Source organism: Trichomycterus rosablanca, chromosome 15 (genome assembly GCF_030014385.1).
Source record: "Trichomycterus rosablanca isolate fTriRos1 chromosome 15, fTriRos1.hap1, whole genome shotgun sequence".
Classification (NCBI taxonomy): Eukaryota; Metazoa; Chordata; class Actinopteri; order Siluriformes; family Trichomycteridae; genus Trichomycterus; species Trichomycterus rosablanca.
Genome location: NC_086002.1, coordinates 4,124,961 through 4,137,866, shown reverse-complemented (window position 1 = coordinate 4,137,866; position 12,906 = coordinate 4,124,961). Strand labels below are relative to the sequence as shown.

Genomic DNA, 12,906 nt, shown 5'->3' with positions numbered 1-12,906 from the left:
TTAGACATGGGTGTAGTTGCTGCATACTTGCCAGAGATGGAGGCTGACAGAGATCCGAATTGCATACGGTGATACAAAAGCACTTTGCTGCCTTGAGTTTTTTTCATACCCCTCATGCATTAGTCTCCCTCCCTCCCTTAGATACCAATTGCATCTAATGCAGTGCCACCCGTGCTCCTCAGGCTTGCTTTTTAAAGTATTTAATATGTGGACAGACAGTTATCGTACTGGTCTGTTCTTCGAATTCAGTTCTGAGCTGATTATACGCTCTTGTGCTGAATTCCTTGTTTAATGTTAGGCCTTGTGGGTGGCACGTTGGTTCAGTGGGCATCACTGTCGCCTCACAGCAAGAAGGTCCTGGGTTCCAGGTGGAGTGGTGTGTGGAGTTTGCATGGTTCTCACTGTGTCTGTGGGTTTCCTCCGACGGTACAAAGACGTGCAAGTGAGCTGAATTGAAGATACAAAATTGTCCATGACTGTGTTTGACATTAAACTAGAACTCTTGTGTAAGCAGTAACTACCTGTCCTGTCATGTAACCAAAGTGTGTAAAACATGACGTTAAGCAACCTCCCTGCCCTGATCAGGGAGAGCTGCAGACTATTATGCCACACCAACACGTGTACCATCCCCAGGTGGGGCGGTCCAGGTCTCTGTGTGGAGTTTGCATGTTCTCACTGTGTGCGTGTGGGTTTCCTCCGGGTGTGGTAGGGTGAATTGGAGATACTAAATTGTCCATGACTGTGTTTGATGTAATCTTGTGAACTGATGAATCTTGTGTAATGAGTAACTACCGTTCCTGTCATGAATGTAACCAAAGTGTAAAACATGACGTTAAAATCCTAATAAACAAACAAATAAACTACTTTGCAGACAGTTCTCATACTGGTCTGTTCTTTGAATTCAGTTTTGAGCTGATTATACACTATCGTCATTATAAACATGTCTCTTTTGTACAGGCGGCACAGTGGAGCGAAGAGCTTGAATCACTCCGCTGTGATAGGGGAACACTTCTGTCTGAGAAAGTAGAGAGCGCTGAGGGTTATGGAGAGGAGGTGGTGAGTCTTCGAGCAGCAGTTACTTCAGTAACAGAGGAGAGAAACCAGCTTCAGGAGAATCTTCAGACTCTGATGGAGGAGCAGAACCAGTTGAAGAGAGAACTGAACGAGACCAGTGACCAGGTAACACAGGCATTCCATGGTTTAAAAACCAGTTAATCCATCTGTTGAATTTGATTAAAAATGTATGAATTTTTTTTTTTTAGCTTCTGCAGGTTCAGGATAAACTGAAGCAGGATGAACTCGGTTCAGAACAAGCAAACGCGTCTGTGCAAGATGAACTGCTTCAACAAGTGTGTATATAATGACTTTACATTTATACTGTATAAACTTCTGTATAAAAGTCTGATGTTTTGCTCTAACTGCACACGTGTGAATCCTTTTAAAGTGCTTTCGTTGTTGCTGTCTCTAGGTGCAACAGCTACAAGAACGACTGGAATCAGTGACTCAGGAAAATCAGCAGTTAAAGACAGATGTTCAGGAGAATGTGGAGATGGTAAAATATCTGATCTCTCTCGCTCTCTTTCTCGCTCCGTCAATCTATTGCTCTAGCTCCCTATCTGGCTACTTATCCAGTTCTAGCTCTCTAGTTCAAGTACTTAACTTTGGCAATAACATTCATGCCAGTGGTTACAATAATAAACAATATATAAAATTAAACGGTGCAAACAAAAATATAAAAAGATGCAAACCGGTCTAGAAAAACAACATAGGAGAGATAAAATACAAGTAAACAGAAATAAAATCAAATACCATTGAAAGTAGTGCAGTATTATATACCCATGCTCTGTCTATTATTTAATAAAGGTCAGCTCTTAGTTTGTGGCAGCTGATACAAACTGTGCTGTTTGTCTTGCTCTCCATCTTTCATTAGTTAGTTCATTGTTTATTATGTTTATTATTATCTGTATATTACCACTAATATCTATATCGATATTGTTTATATTTAATATTTATCCTAATATATACACCTATTTGTATATATAAAACGACGTATATTATTTCTCCTATTGTATATATATTTATACCTTTAACAATCTCTTTATTCCTATTACTATATTTATACTTGTGCTTATATGTGTTGTTTTAAAGAATAGATACATTACTGCTCTTATTATGACAGATGCACATACTGCACATACTTTTTTGCACACCGTGTATTGTTTATATGCACACTGTACATTCGCTACACCTATACAAGATGTCGTATTGGGCACTCTCACCTAACACACACACACACACACCTGGTGAAGGGAGAACACTCACCGATATGTGACCACTGTAATACACAAATAACCATTAAACATTTATTAACAAAGTGCACAGATCATAACAGAACGTCAAAGACTTGCAATACCAAATACAACGGTTGAAATATTTAACAAAACCAAAACGGAGACTCACACTGATCAATGCACATCTAGAACTAAACACAGAAAGGACACTAGACAAAGAACATGAATAAATAACCTGTACAAGATCTAGATACCTATCTTGCCATGAGAATGACCAATGTGTAAACATGGCATTTACATAAACAACAAACAAACATTCACTACACCCTACTTACTTTATTTGTATTAGATCCTTTTGTAATACAATTAATTTCCCTCTGAATAAATCTTGCCCTACTTCTCTCTCTCTCTCTCTCTCTCTCTCTCTCTCTCTCTCTCTCTCTCTCTCTCTCTCTCTCTGCTTTTATGTCTTATTATTACTATTAAAGTTCTTTTAATTTCGACACAGATGATTGAAAATCAAGAAGAGCTGAGAGGGGCGCTGGCAAACATTAAAGAGCTGAAGGAGAAAATACGGGACTTAGAAGTACAGAGAGATCAACTGGAGTCTAAACTCTCCCAGCTAGAGTGCAGTGAAGATAATCAACTTGTGGAGGATCTAAAAACTCAGGTATTTACAGTACATGTAGTGAACTCGCATATGAGTAGGTCTGTGTGGCACTTTTTTGGGGTCCTAAATGTCTCACACTGAAGTACTGTTTCAATAAATATCTACATGAAAGTTATTAGGTTTGAAAACTATGTAAATCGCTTTCCGTACATTTTTTTGGGATGTGGGAAGAAAACTGAAATGAGTGCTTTCTTTTGGCTGCTCCTGTTAGGGGGTCACCACAGTTGGTCTTTCAACTGCATATTTGATTTGGTGCTTTATATGCTAAATACTCTTCCTGGCATAACATTTGTATTCATCCAGGCTTGGGACTGGCACTGAGGGTGCTCTGATCTGTGTTCCAAATTCAAGGGTTACACAATATTTGAACCCTCAGAATTCAGGCACTGTGTTTATCATCAGTGTGGCTCCTACTGGTACACTACACTCACTGAGAGAAAAGCAAAGGTCCTGGACATGGGGAGAGCATGCAAGGCTTCCTAGACGGTGACCGATAGCTAGGAACCATGCTAGCTCAATTTTTTTTTATATATCCCAACATGTATTACTATCTAAATATTTCTCTCCACCTTTCCTCAGGTCAACCAGTTAAATAAAGAACTCGAAGCTGTTTGTGAAGAAAAAGACCGTCTTCTGTCTGAGAACTCCAATTCAAGTGACCATACTGCTGCAGAGCTGGAGAGAGTCCATGCGACCCTCACTGTTCTCGCCGAGGAACGAGACCAACTTCTGGACATCCTGCAGGGACTGAGGGATGAGAAGAGCCACTTGAAGAATGACCTAGAGGAGAAAGATGAGCTGGTCAGAACCAGTACATTCATTTTAGGAGAACCATACTGTACCGTGGAACTTGTGTGTGCTTAATGCCAGCGTTGGTGTTTTTTTAATAGATCGTGCAGATGAGAGAGGAGCTCCGGACAGCCGTGGCGGAGACAGACGGTCTGTGTGCGGCAAGCAAGGACTCAATCGGCCAGGATGTGATGGACGCCGCTCAAGCCAACATCACTGCTCTCGGGGAGGAAAGAGACCAGCTGCTGGAGATACTGCAAGTCCTTAGAGATGAGAAGAGCCAGCTGAAGAGCGACCTGGACGAAAAAGAGGAACAGGTAAGGAACTACAAGGATATTTTTATTAGAATTTTTATTAAAGATCTCGATGTGTTGGTCATGCAAACGATTATTGGTTGAGCCAAGCAAGGATGTGCAGTTGTCATGTTGGGATCTGGGGGAACAATAAGCACCTTGTTAATTAAATACTACACCTTGGTGAATTAAAAATGGCTTTTAGGGGCCTTCAGGTGGTGCTGCAGTCTTAAAGCAATAGCCCATCACTGCAGAGACTCGAGTTCAGGTCTCAGAAGTACCACCAGCCTGAATGGGCTCTGTGCGGACACAACAATCAAGACTGAACGGCAGCGCAATAAATGAGGCATTCCGCGTTCCTTTAAACACACTAATCCACTGACTTCACACAAAGGAGCCGTATGCTAGCCAGCGGGGATGGCTTAAAACATCATGAAACACATTTTCTTTTCATTGAAAACATTTTGCTTGTGGACACACCAATAATACACGCACAACCTGGTGTGATATGGTCACACGATGATGAGATTATAGACTGTAAATCAAAATTGTTTTCATTTCCAGATCATGCAGTTGAGTGAGGAACTTCAGTCAGCCTCGACACAGAGAGATGATATTCTGGGTGTGGAGGGTAAAGACGACGTGGAGAACGCTGCACTGGAGACCATTCAGGCCAGCATGAGTTCTCTCGGTGAAGAGAGAGACCAGCTGCTGGAGGTTCTGCAGGGCCTGAGGGATGAAAAGAGCCAGATGAAGAGTGACCTGGAGGAGAAGGATGACATGGTACCTAACGATTTAATCTCAGTTTATAGAATAGATAGATAGAACGTCTTTAGTCAGAGCGCAGGGTCGGCCATCATACGGCGCCCCTAGGGTTTAAGGCCCAACAGTGGCTGCATGGTAGAGCTGAGATCAGTTGATAGCCCAAAGCTTTACCCACTAGGCTACCACTGTATCAAAAATACAAAGGGCAGGGACTTAATCAACGCAAGCTTATGACCCGCGCTTACTGGGAATTCCTCGTTCATGGGGAATAATTGCCAGTCCCAATCACGAGTCGAGTTCAGCGGATTACCCGCGCCTCTCGGTGTAGGGTAGGCACACGCTGAGCCAACCATTGTGGCGCGCATGCAGCCCCGGACATCTTAGGGCATCACAGACCTGTTATTGCTCCATCTTGCGTGGCTGGACGCCGACTGCGGCTATTTAGCATGCCGGAGTCTCGTTTGTTATCGGAATTAACCAGACAAATCGCTCCACCAACTAAGAACGGCTGCATATAAGTTTAGCTGGTGGAGAGAAGACAGTATTAGTCTGATTAGGTTTTATTCTCATTTTAATGTTGTTCGGTGGAGTAGTTTAGCCATGTACATTTTTGCATCGGTTGATGATCTTTGGATCTTAAACTCTGATATTTTCTTTACAGGTTGTGCAGTTAAATAATCAACTTTGTTCAGTCGCTGCCGAGAGAGATGATCTTTTGTGTGCAAGAAGCCGAGACGACATGGACGGTGCTGCGCTGGAGACCATCAGGGCCGACGCCGCTGCTCTGAGTGAAGAGAGAGACCAGCTGCTGGAGATACTGCAGAACCTGAGAGATGAGAAGTGCCAGCTCAAGAATGACCTCGTAGAAAAAGATGATCTGGTAAAAAAGTGATGTTGTGTTGATTATTGCATATTTAAATTACCCTTGAACTAGACTGACCATTTCTGATCTACGTCATGTAATAAATGTGTTAAATTTATCCCATAATAACACATGAGCAGTAAGTGAGTCGGCCTACAGTCATGTAATGAATAGCAGCCAAACCTGTATTTGTGTGTCTGTGACTTAATGTTCCATAACTGTGACCGAACAGAACGCGTAAACCTTGAACAATATGACCTGTCAAAAAACAGAGATCGTGTTTTTGAGGCGGCGTTTGGGTGGTGCAACAACGGTACAGTACTTTAATCTACTACTGCTGAGATCTGGGGATCCAGGGTTTGAATCTCAGCTGTGCTATCAGCCCGTCAGGCATCTGTATGTCCAAATGGGAGGACAGAAACAGTATAGCCACATGGAAGCATACTTTGAATAGAACTACTAGGGTTGCCAGATCTGAAGTCAATTCAACCTACTTGTAGGTTTTTCCTTCTTGGCTAGGTGGCGCTGTTGCGTAGTGAGAGAGAGAGAGTAACATAGGCTGTGATGTAAAGCTTAGACGAGGGCTGTCTGATGTAATTGTAATTCTCTATTGCAGTTAATGCAGTTGAGAACGGAGCTTCAGTCCATTAGTTCTGAGAAGGAACTTCTACTGGCTGAACAAATGAAACATGAGCTGGACAACAAGACTGAGTTGGAGAGATATCAGGACATCACATCTCTGACCGAAGAGAAAGACCAGATCAAAGAGGAGAATAAACAGCTACAGACAGAACTAGATGAGATCAAGGACAAGGTATGAACTTATATGTAGTATTTAAAACTAGATTCATTATTATGCCATTTCACTTTCACATTTTAAGGGTTGTGGGTTTTTTCTCTATGCTTAATTTGCTCATTCAGATGTAAGTCCTTTCGGATAAATGTGTCTCCTAAATGCCATAAATGTCAATAAAACACTTATATTTATGATCCCAAGCCTGCAAAGCCCTGGGATGAATTGCCATCCTGTCCAGGGTATTTCTGCCCTGCGCCCAGTGTTTCTGGACCCAGCTCGACCTTCTTTTCTTTTTTTGCTACACAGGTGATTCAGTTAAGAGATGAACTTCAGTCTGCGACCACAGAGAGGGAGCATCTTCTGTGTGAGAAAACCACCGAGAATCTCGCTCACATGTCTGTACTCGAGCAGATGCGTACAGATGTTTCTTCACTGAATGAGGAGAGAGACCAGCTCCTAGAAATCATGCAGGGCCTGAGAGATGAGAAGAACCAGCTGAAAAAAGAGCTTGAGGAGATGGAAGACGTGGTAAAAAAGACGTTTCTTTTTCCCTTTAACTCTGCAGTCCTAATCTAAGTCCTAAGTTACTTCACCCTCTACAAATAATTACAAATTCTGCTGCTCGGATTATAACTCGTACAGAGAAATCCGATCACATCACCCCTGTCCTTCAGCAGCTTCGTTGGCTGCCCATTTATAAGTGTATACAATATAAAGTTTTGCTTCTCACATTTAAGTACTTCATGGTTAAGGCACTTCATGTTTATTTGTCGGACCGTCTCAAGTGCTACACTCAATCCCGGAATTTTAAGGTCGTCAGATGCTGGTAGGTTCCCAGGTTCAGGCTGAGTACTGTGGGTGGTCGATCTTTTAGTGTTTGCTGCCCCTTCGCTCTGGAACTCTCTTCCTTCCCCTCTACGTTCCACTTCTTCTCTCTCTGAATTTAAATCTCTCCTAAAGACTCACCTTTTCTCTCAGCACTTTCTCATTTATCTTCTGCTTTTACCAGGACTAGAATTAACCATTCTAATACACAGCAAGTGTAATACCTATTTAACTAGGTACCACAACTAAATTAAAAACAATTAAAGGGGAAACATCTTATAGACACATTAAGTCCCAAGTGTTTAGTTTCCTTCACTGTAAGTCTCGAACAATATTTTGAATTTGTGACCGTTAGAATTGTCTAATTGTTAGAGTTGTCATTAAAAATTAAACTATAATCTCGTGGCGATTTATAAACTTCCTAAGGAAATCCTGCTGCATTTCTAATTCTACTTGGTAGTCCAAAACTCACATGGCAGCAGTAGATCAATCTATCTAGATCGGTCACACAGACCCATCAACAAAAACAACGGTAGTGTATTACTTGAAATTGTAGATTTACTGTTGTCGCATGCTGAACACACAAAGTACAGTGGTAGTTCAGTGGTTTATGTAATGGACTAGTAATCAGAAGGCCTTTAGTTCAAGCCCACCACTTCTGTTACCACTGTTCGACTCCTAAACAAGGTCCTTAACCCTCAGTTGCTTGTATTGTATTTAGTCACAACTGTACATTGTTTTGAACAGTAAATGTGTAACGAAGAATTCATGTGAGAAACACCCCGACTACATGGGACGTCTCGTAACTTTTCCGTTTCGTCCTTCTATAGGTGATGCAGCTGAGGAAAGAAGTCCAGAGTTCTAATGCCGAGAAGGATCGTCTTCTGGCTGAAAATGACAAATGCAACCTGGATAACACGGGCGAGCTGGAAAGACTTCAAGCAAACATCACATCGTTGACTGAAGAAAGAGACCGACTGCTAGAGCTTCTCCAGGGAATGAGAGAGGACAAAAACCAGATTAGAGAAGAGCTGGACAAGAAAGAGGAGCTGGTAGGGGAACATGTAAAATTGCTAAGGATCTTCTTTCATTGGTTATTTCTGGGAAGGTTTTTCACTGGACTGTGGAACACAACCGTGAAGGCCTGATATGTATATTACTATATGTATGTATCTGGTGTTGCTGTTTGTTTGTTTTTTTTACCAAGTTTGTTTGGGGTAAAAACTCGGCTGACCTACACAGAGCCCAACCTAAACAACAACAAACGGTCGTTGATTTGAAAAGTTCAGGTGTTTTTGGCCTAGTAATAAACTTTAGTGTTTTCCACACGTTACATTTACAGATACTGCAGTTAAAGAAACTTCAGTGCAGTGCTTCAAACGACTCTGGATCTTCTGCTAATGTGAATGAGGATGACGTCCAGCTGCAAGAGCTACTCCAAGGAGTAAGAGAGGTAGGATTACACACCAAATGTCTCCTGCACTGCACGTTGGTTGGTAGATTACAGACGGAATAGGACGTTTACCTGGGCTGTTTCTTTTACAGCTCATTCAAGTCCAAGGCAAACAGAAGCAACAAGATTCAAACAAACCAAGTCTGGGGGAAAGACAAGAAACAGAACATCAGCAGGTCAGTGAACTCTCTTAACTAATTTATGCATTTTAAAAGGATCAACATGTGGTTTCATACAAGATATTCTTTTTTCCTGTACACATCCTTATTAACCGTATAGTTAAACCTCTTTACTAAAGCCTGGCAAATAATTTGTTGTGACTATGTTAAAAAATAAACAGGGCTGGTGCCCAGGTGGTGCAGTGGGATTTTCTGCTAGCTCACCAGCACCGAGTTTCTGAACTCCCCAGTTCGAAGCTCGGTGTTGCCACCGGCCGGCTGGGCGCCATCTGGCGGGCATAATTGGCAGTGCCTGCAGCAGATATTAATTGGCCACCGTATCTGGAGGGTGGGTCTGTGTAAGGACCCTGATTGGCAGAAGAGACGTCTGTGCAGAAAGCACGGGCGAGAAGAGGAGGGCTGGCTGTACACGTGTGAAAAAGGCATGGGCGGCGGCGTGCTCTCCTTGGATGCGATCTGGTGTCTCAGCAGCGGAGTACAAGAATTGAGTGCTAAATCGGGAGGAAAAATGGGGAGAAAATACATTTAAAAAAATAATAATAAATAAATAAAGAGGGCTATAGGTGCTCGTGTGGTGCAGCAGTCTAACATGCTTGCACACAAACACAATTGGCCTCGTCTGAGGGACGAAAGGTGGGACGAGGTTTCTCCCCAGGTTTCTGCTTTGATATGCCGTGTTTGGGGGTCTAAACAAATGGGAGCCTTGCTTGGCTTTGTGTGGAAACCCAGCTGTAGATTGGACACATGCTGAAGAGGGATGTGTGGTGATCCTGCTTTCCTAGGCAGCGTAATTACAAATCCAGAACCGACTACATTGGGAGAGAAATGACATTGAGACTTGGGCTGAAGGGAAGATTCTGTAAAAGTATCTTCAAACATTTCAGGATGTTTCCCCTGTTCTTACACAGATCCAGGCCTTGAAGGATAAAGTCGAGACTCTAAAGAGCGAGAGAACGACACTCAGAAAAGATCTTCAGGAAGCTGCTGAAATGGTATGGGCTTTTAGTCAGTTCACATCATTTGGTCCAACTTGCACTGGATGTGACCGGGCATTAGGATCTTGTTCCCATGCTTTACCAAGTTGTAGTGGGTTTTTTATTTTTTATTTATATGAGATGGGTTCTGTACTTTAGTGCATTAAATGAAATACAATTGTACTTTTGTACACTGAAGTTTGTATGGTGTGGTGATTGTATCCTGCAATAATGGGGGGAAAAAAAAAAATCTGAACATGAAGCCATATAGCAGGACAGTAAACAAGCAGCATGTGTGTTCGGAAACATGATTTCTAACAGTCATGATTTGAAACAATCACATCAGTATAAATACTGTATTAAAAGATCCTCATCCTCCAGTGAACCCAGCTGAAAAAGGACTGGTTTAAATAGAGATTGGATTTATGTACAATGAATGTGATGCTTATATGAAGCACCTGGTAAGTTAAGAAATGGACATCAGGCTTAGTGACCAGTGACAAACTCCTTTTTATTTCATGTTTTTTTTTCTCTCCAGTCAAAAGCCTACCAGAACTTGCTCCACTCCACCAAGGAGGAGCTGAAGCAGCAGCAGAAGGAGAATTCTGACCTGATGGTCCACAGTGCTGAAAAGGAAGAGCAACTTCAGCAGCAGGTGAGTTCTTATCTGAATGCGGTGGAGATTCAACACTCATTCAGGGAGTTTGAATGAAGGGTCCAGTTATAGGGCAGCAGTGGCTCAGTGGTTAGTATGGATTAGTATGTTTCTCTGGACACAAAGCAGCTCCCGCTTAGACTCCATCGCAGGCAAGTGAAAAGATGCAGCTGACGACTTGGCCAGTATGATCACTAATTGGATAGAGATCATCACTGGTGTAAATTTAAACAATTACTAAAGAACCTCAATTTAACAGACATAACGGATTTCGGGTTTAACAGACAAAATCTGGAAAACAGAATGTCCTGGAAGAAGCGTAGTTCAGTAACCTGTAGTTCAGTAACTGTCCACTAGTCGGTGCACGTCTCTCTGTTTACATTAGTGATGGGCTTTGTTTTGCTGGGAGACTCACTTTGTTCTCGCTTTTTTCTCAGTGTTTTATGCCTAATTGTTGCAAGTTCTAGTGCTTACTTATGGCATCGAAAGATGAGAAGTGATAAGCGAATAAGGAGCATCTAGTTGTTGCTGAAAAGTTTGAACTTATTATTATTGTTATTATTAATAAAGTGAAAGCTGTGTTTCTGTGGCTTGTGTATGTGAGGAATATGGTTCTGTATGAAATTTGAAATTGCTCCCCACTAGTACAGAACACCAATTTAAATGTTTATTTACATGTTTTACAATGCATATTTACAGATTTATTTACTGTTGATCATATGTGCATGTTTAGCGCACTTGTGGACCTTAGTGCTTTTCATACCCCTGGAAGAAACCTCGCAGTTTCGGACAATTCGCATTTTACGGACCAGTGCTCCCCACTTTCAGTCCGTTAAATCGAGGTTCCTTTGTATTTCCTTTTTTAATGTCTCAGAGGTAACCTGGCTAGATTTCAAGCCTAACTTTTTCGCTACCTGTAAACATTGTGCAAAATAAGTTTTCTGCACGGTCATACAAAGTGTCCCGTGTACCTCCAAAACAATGGATTGGATCTTTAACCAGATTAAAGCGGATACTTTACTCAACTTTGTAAATATTAAATTGTAACACATCTAGTACTCAACAAAGCAGTGACTTTCAACAAAAAAACTCCAACAAATGACCAACTTCAACTGAATACGTTAATAAATTGCTCGGTCATACTATACCTCTCGTTTCCAGCCCTGCTCTGTGTAATAAAGCCTGTTTTAGGTAACATCGATCCAGTGTGTTCAGAATCTACCTGTAAAATAAAGAGTTTACAGTTTATTTGTAAAGCTGATGTACAGTTTCCTTCTTGTTTCATTTCATACACTAGATATACCAATTAAACACAGACCTTGAATCTCTGAGCGAGCAACTTTTGGCTGTAAAAACCTCCGAGACGCAGAATCTAAACACAGAGCTGCAGAATCTCCAAACCCACATTACTTCTCTCATGGAGGAAAAAGAGAAATTCCAAGAAATGCTGGAATGTACCAGAGAGGAAGGAGCTTCACTGAGGAATGAGCTTAAAGAGAGTGAAGAGAGGGTAAGAAATATTTATAGGAATTAATGTTTGCTTCTATGTTTTTTATTTAGTATTTAGTAGTAAAGCGTATTTACCTGCTTGTTACCTGAACTGGGTTGAATGAATTTGCAGAGACTCCGTTTGACTGACGAGCTCGAGTGTCTTGGTGGTGTTCAAGATCAGCTTCTTCACGAGAAGACTCGTGCCGATCAGGTCCGAGAGGAGAGAGACCAGATCAGGAGAGAGCTGGAGGAAAGAGTAGACGAGGTAAAAAAAAAAAAAAAACGGCAAATAAAGAAACACTTTTATTTACAGTATTTTTATTCAGCAAATTATGAATGATTTTTTTTTCTTGCTCTCAGCTGACACACACTGAAGAAAAAGTTCAGGGGCTTGAAAAGCAGAATGTGCTTCTACAGTCTGAAGTCAGCTCTCTCAACCAGGTTAGTGTCGTCTACGTGTGTGTGTGTGTGTGTGTGTGTAAGTGTAATGGAGTAACGTCAGCAGTTCATGTTTCTGTGGGAATGCACGTGTGTGAAAACACAAAACAATCTAAGAACATTATCTTATTATTATTATTATCTTATTATTATTATTATTATAAGATTATCTGAACTGAAACTATTTTATCAGGGTTTGTGTATTACTGGTTGTTTTTAAACTATCTTACTTCTGGGGTTCTTTGGTTGCACAGCGGTGAAGTATTCTAGCCCACTACAGCTGAGATCTGGGGATCCAGGGTTCAACTCTGTGGTGCTATCAGCAGGTCAGGCTTAAGCAGGGACGCGATTGGCTAATTTCCAGGGAGGGGGGTCCTAAGGCCGAATAGAAAAAAAAAGGGCCGTGTCAGGGAGGACATCGGACA

General features: G+C 41.7%; 1 protein-coding gene across 2 annotated transcripts in view; it reads left to right on the top strand.

The window, feature by feature from the left end:
- Positions 1 to 12,906, top strand: part of cenpe (centromere protein E) — a 36,868-nt gene that overhangs the window by 16,754 nt on the left and 7,208 nt on the right. For both annotated transcript variants that reach the window (XM_063010366.1, XM_063010365.1), the window contains 18 exons: positions 958 to 1,179; positions 1,263 to 1,349; positions 1,469 to 1,552; positions 2,800 to 2,961; positions 3,541 to 3,762; positions 3,852 to 4,067; positions 4,608 to 4,826; positions 5,470 to 5,688; positions 6,287 to 6,484; positions 6,773 to 6,994; positions 8,122 to 8,343; positions 8,634 to 8,744; positions 8,837 to 8,920; positions 9,832 to 9,915; positions 10,436 to 10,552; positions 11,850 to 12,062; positions 12,174 to 12,308; positions 12,404 to 12,484. In XM_063010366.1, the coding sequence (XP_062866436.1) occupies positions 958 to 1,179; positions 1,263 to 1,349; positions 1,469 to 1,552; positions 2,800 to 2,961; positions 3,541 to 3,762; positions 3,852 to 4,067; positions 4,608 to 4,826; positions 5,470 to 5,688; positions 6,287 to 6,484; positions 6,773 to 6,994; positions 8,122 to 8,343; positions 8,634 to 8,744; positions 8,837 to 8,920; positions 9,832 to 9,915; positions 10,436 to 10,552; positions 11,850 to 12,062; positions 12,174 to 12,308; positions 12,404 to 12,484 (2,898 nt within the window). The remainder of the gene's footprint in view (positions 1 to 957; positions 1,180 to 1,262; positions 1,350 to 1,468; positions 1,553 to 2,799; positions 2,962 to 3,540; positions 3,763 to 3,851; positions 4,068 to 4,607; positions 4,827 to 5,469; positions 5,689 to 6,286; positions 6,485 to 6,772; positions 6,995 to 8,121; positions 8,344 to 8,633; positions 8,745 to 8,836; positions 8,921 to 9,831; positions 9,916 to 10,435; positions 10,553 to 11,849; positions 12,063 to 12,173; positions 12,309 to 12,403; positions 12,485 to 12,906) is intronic.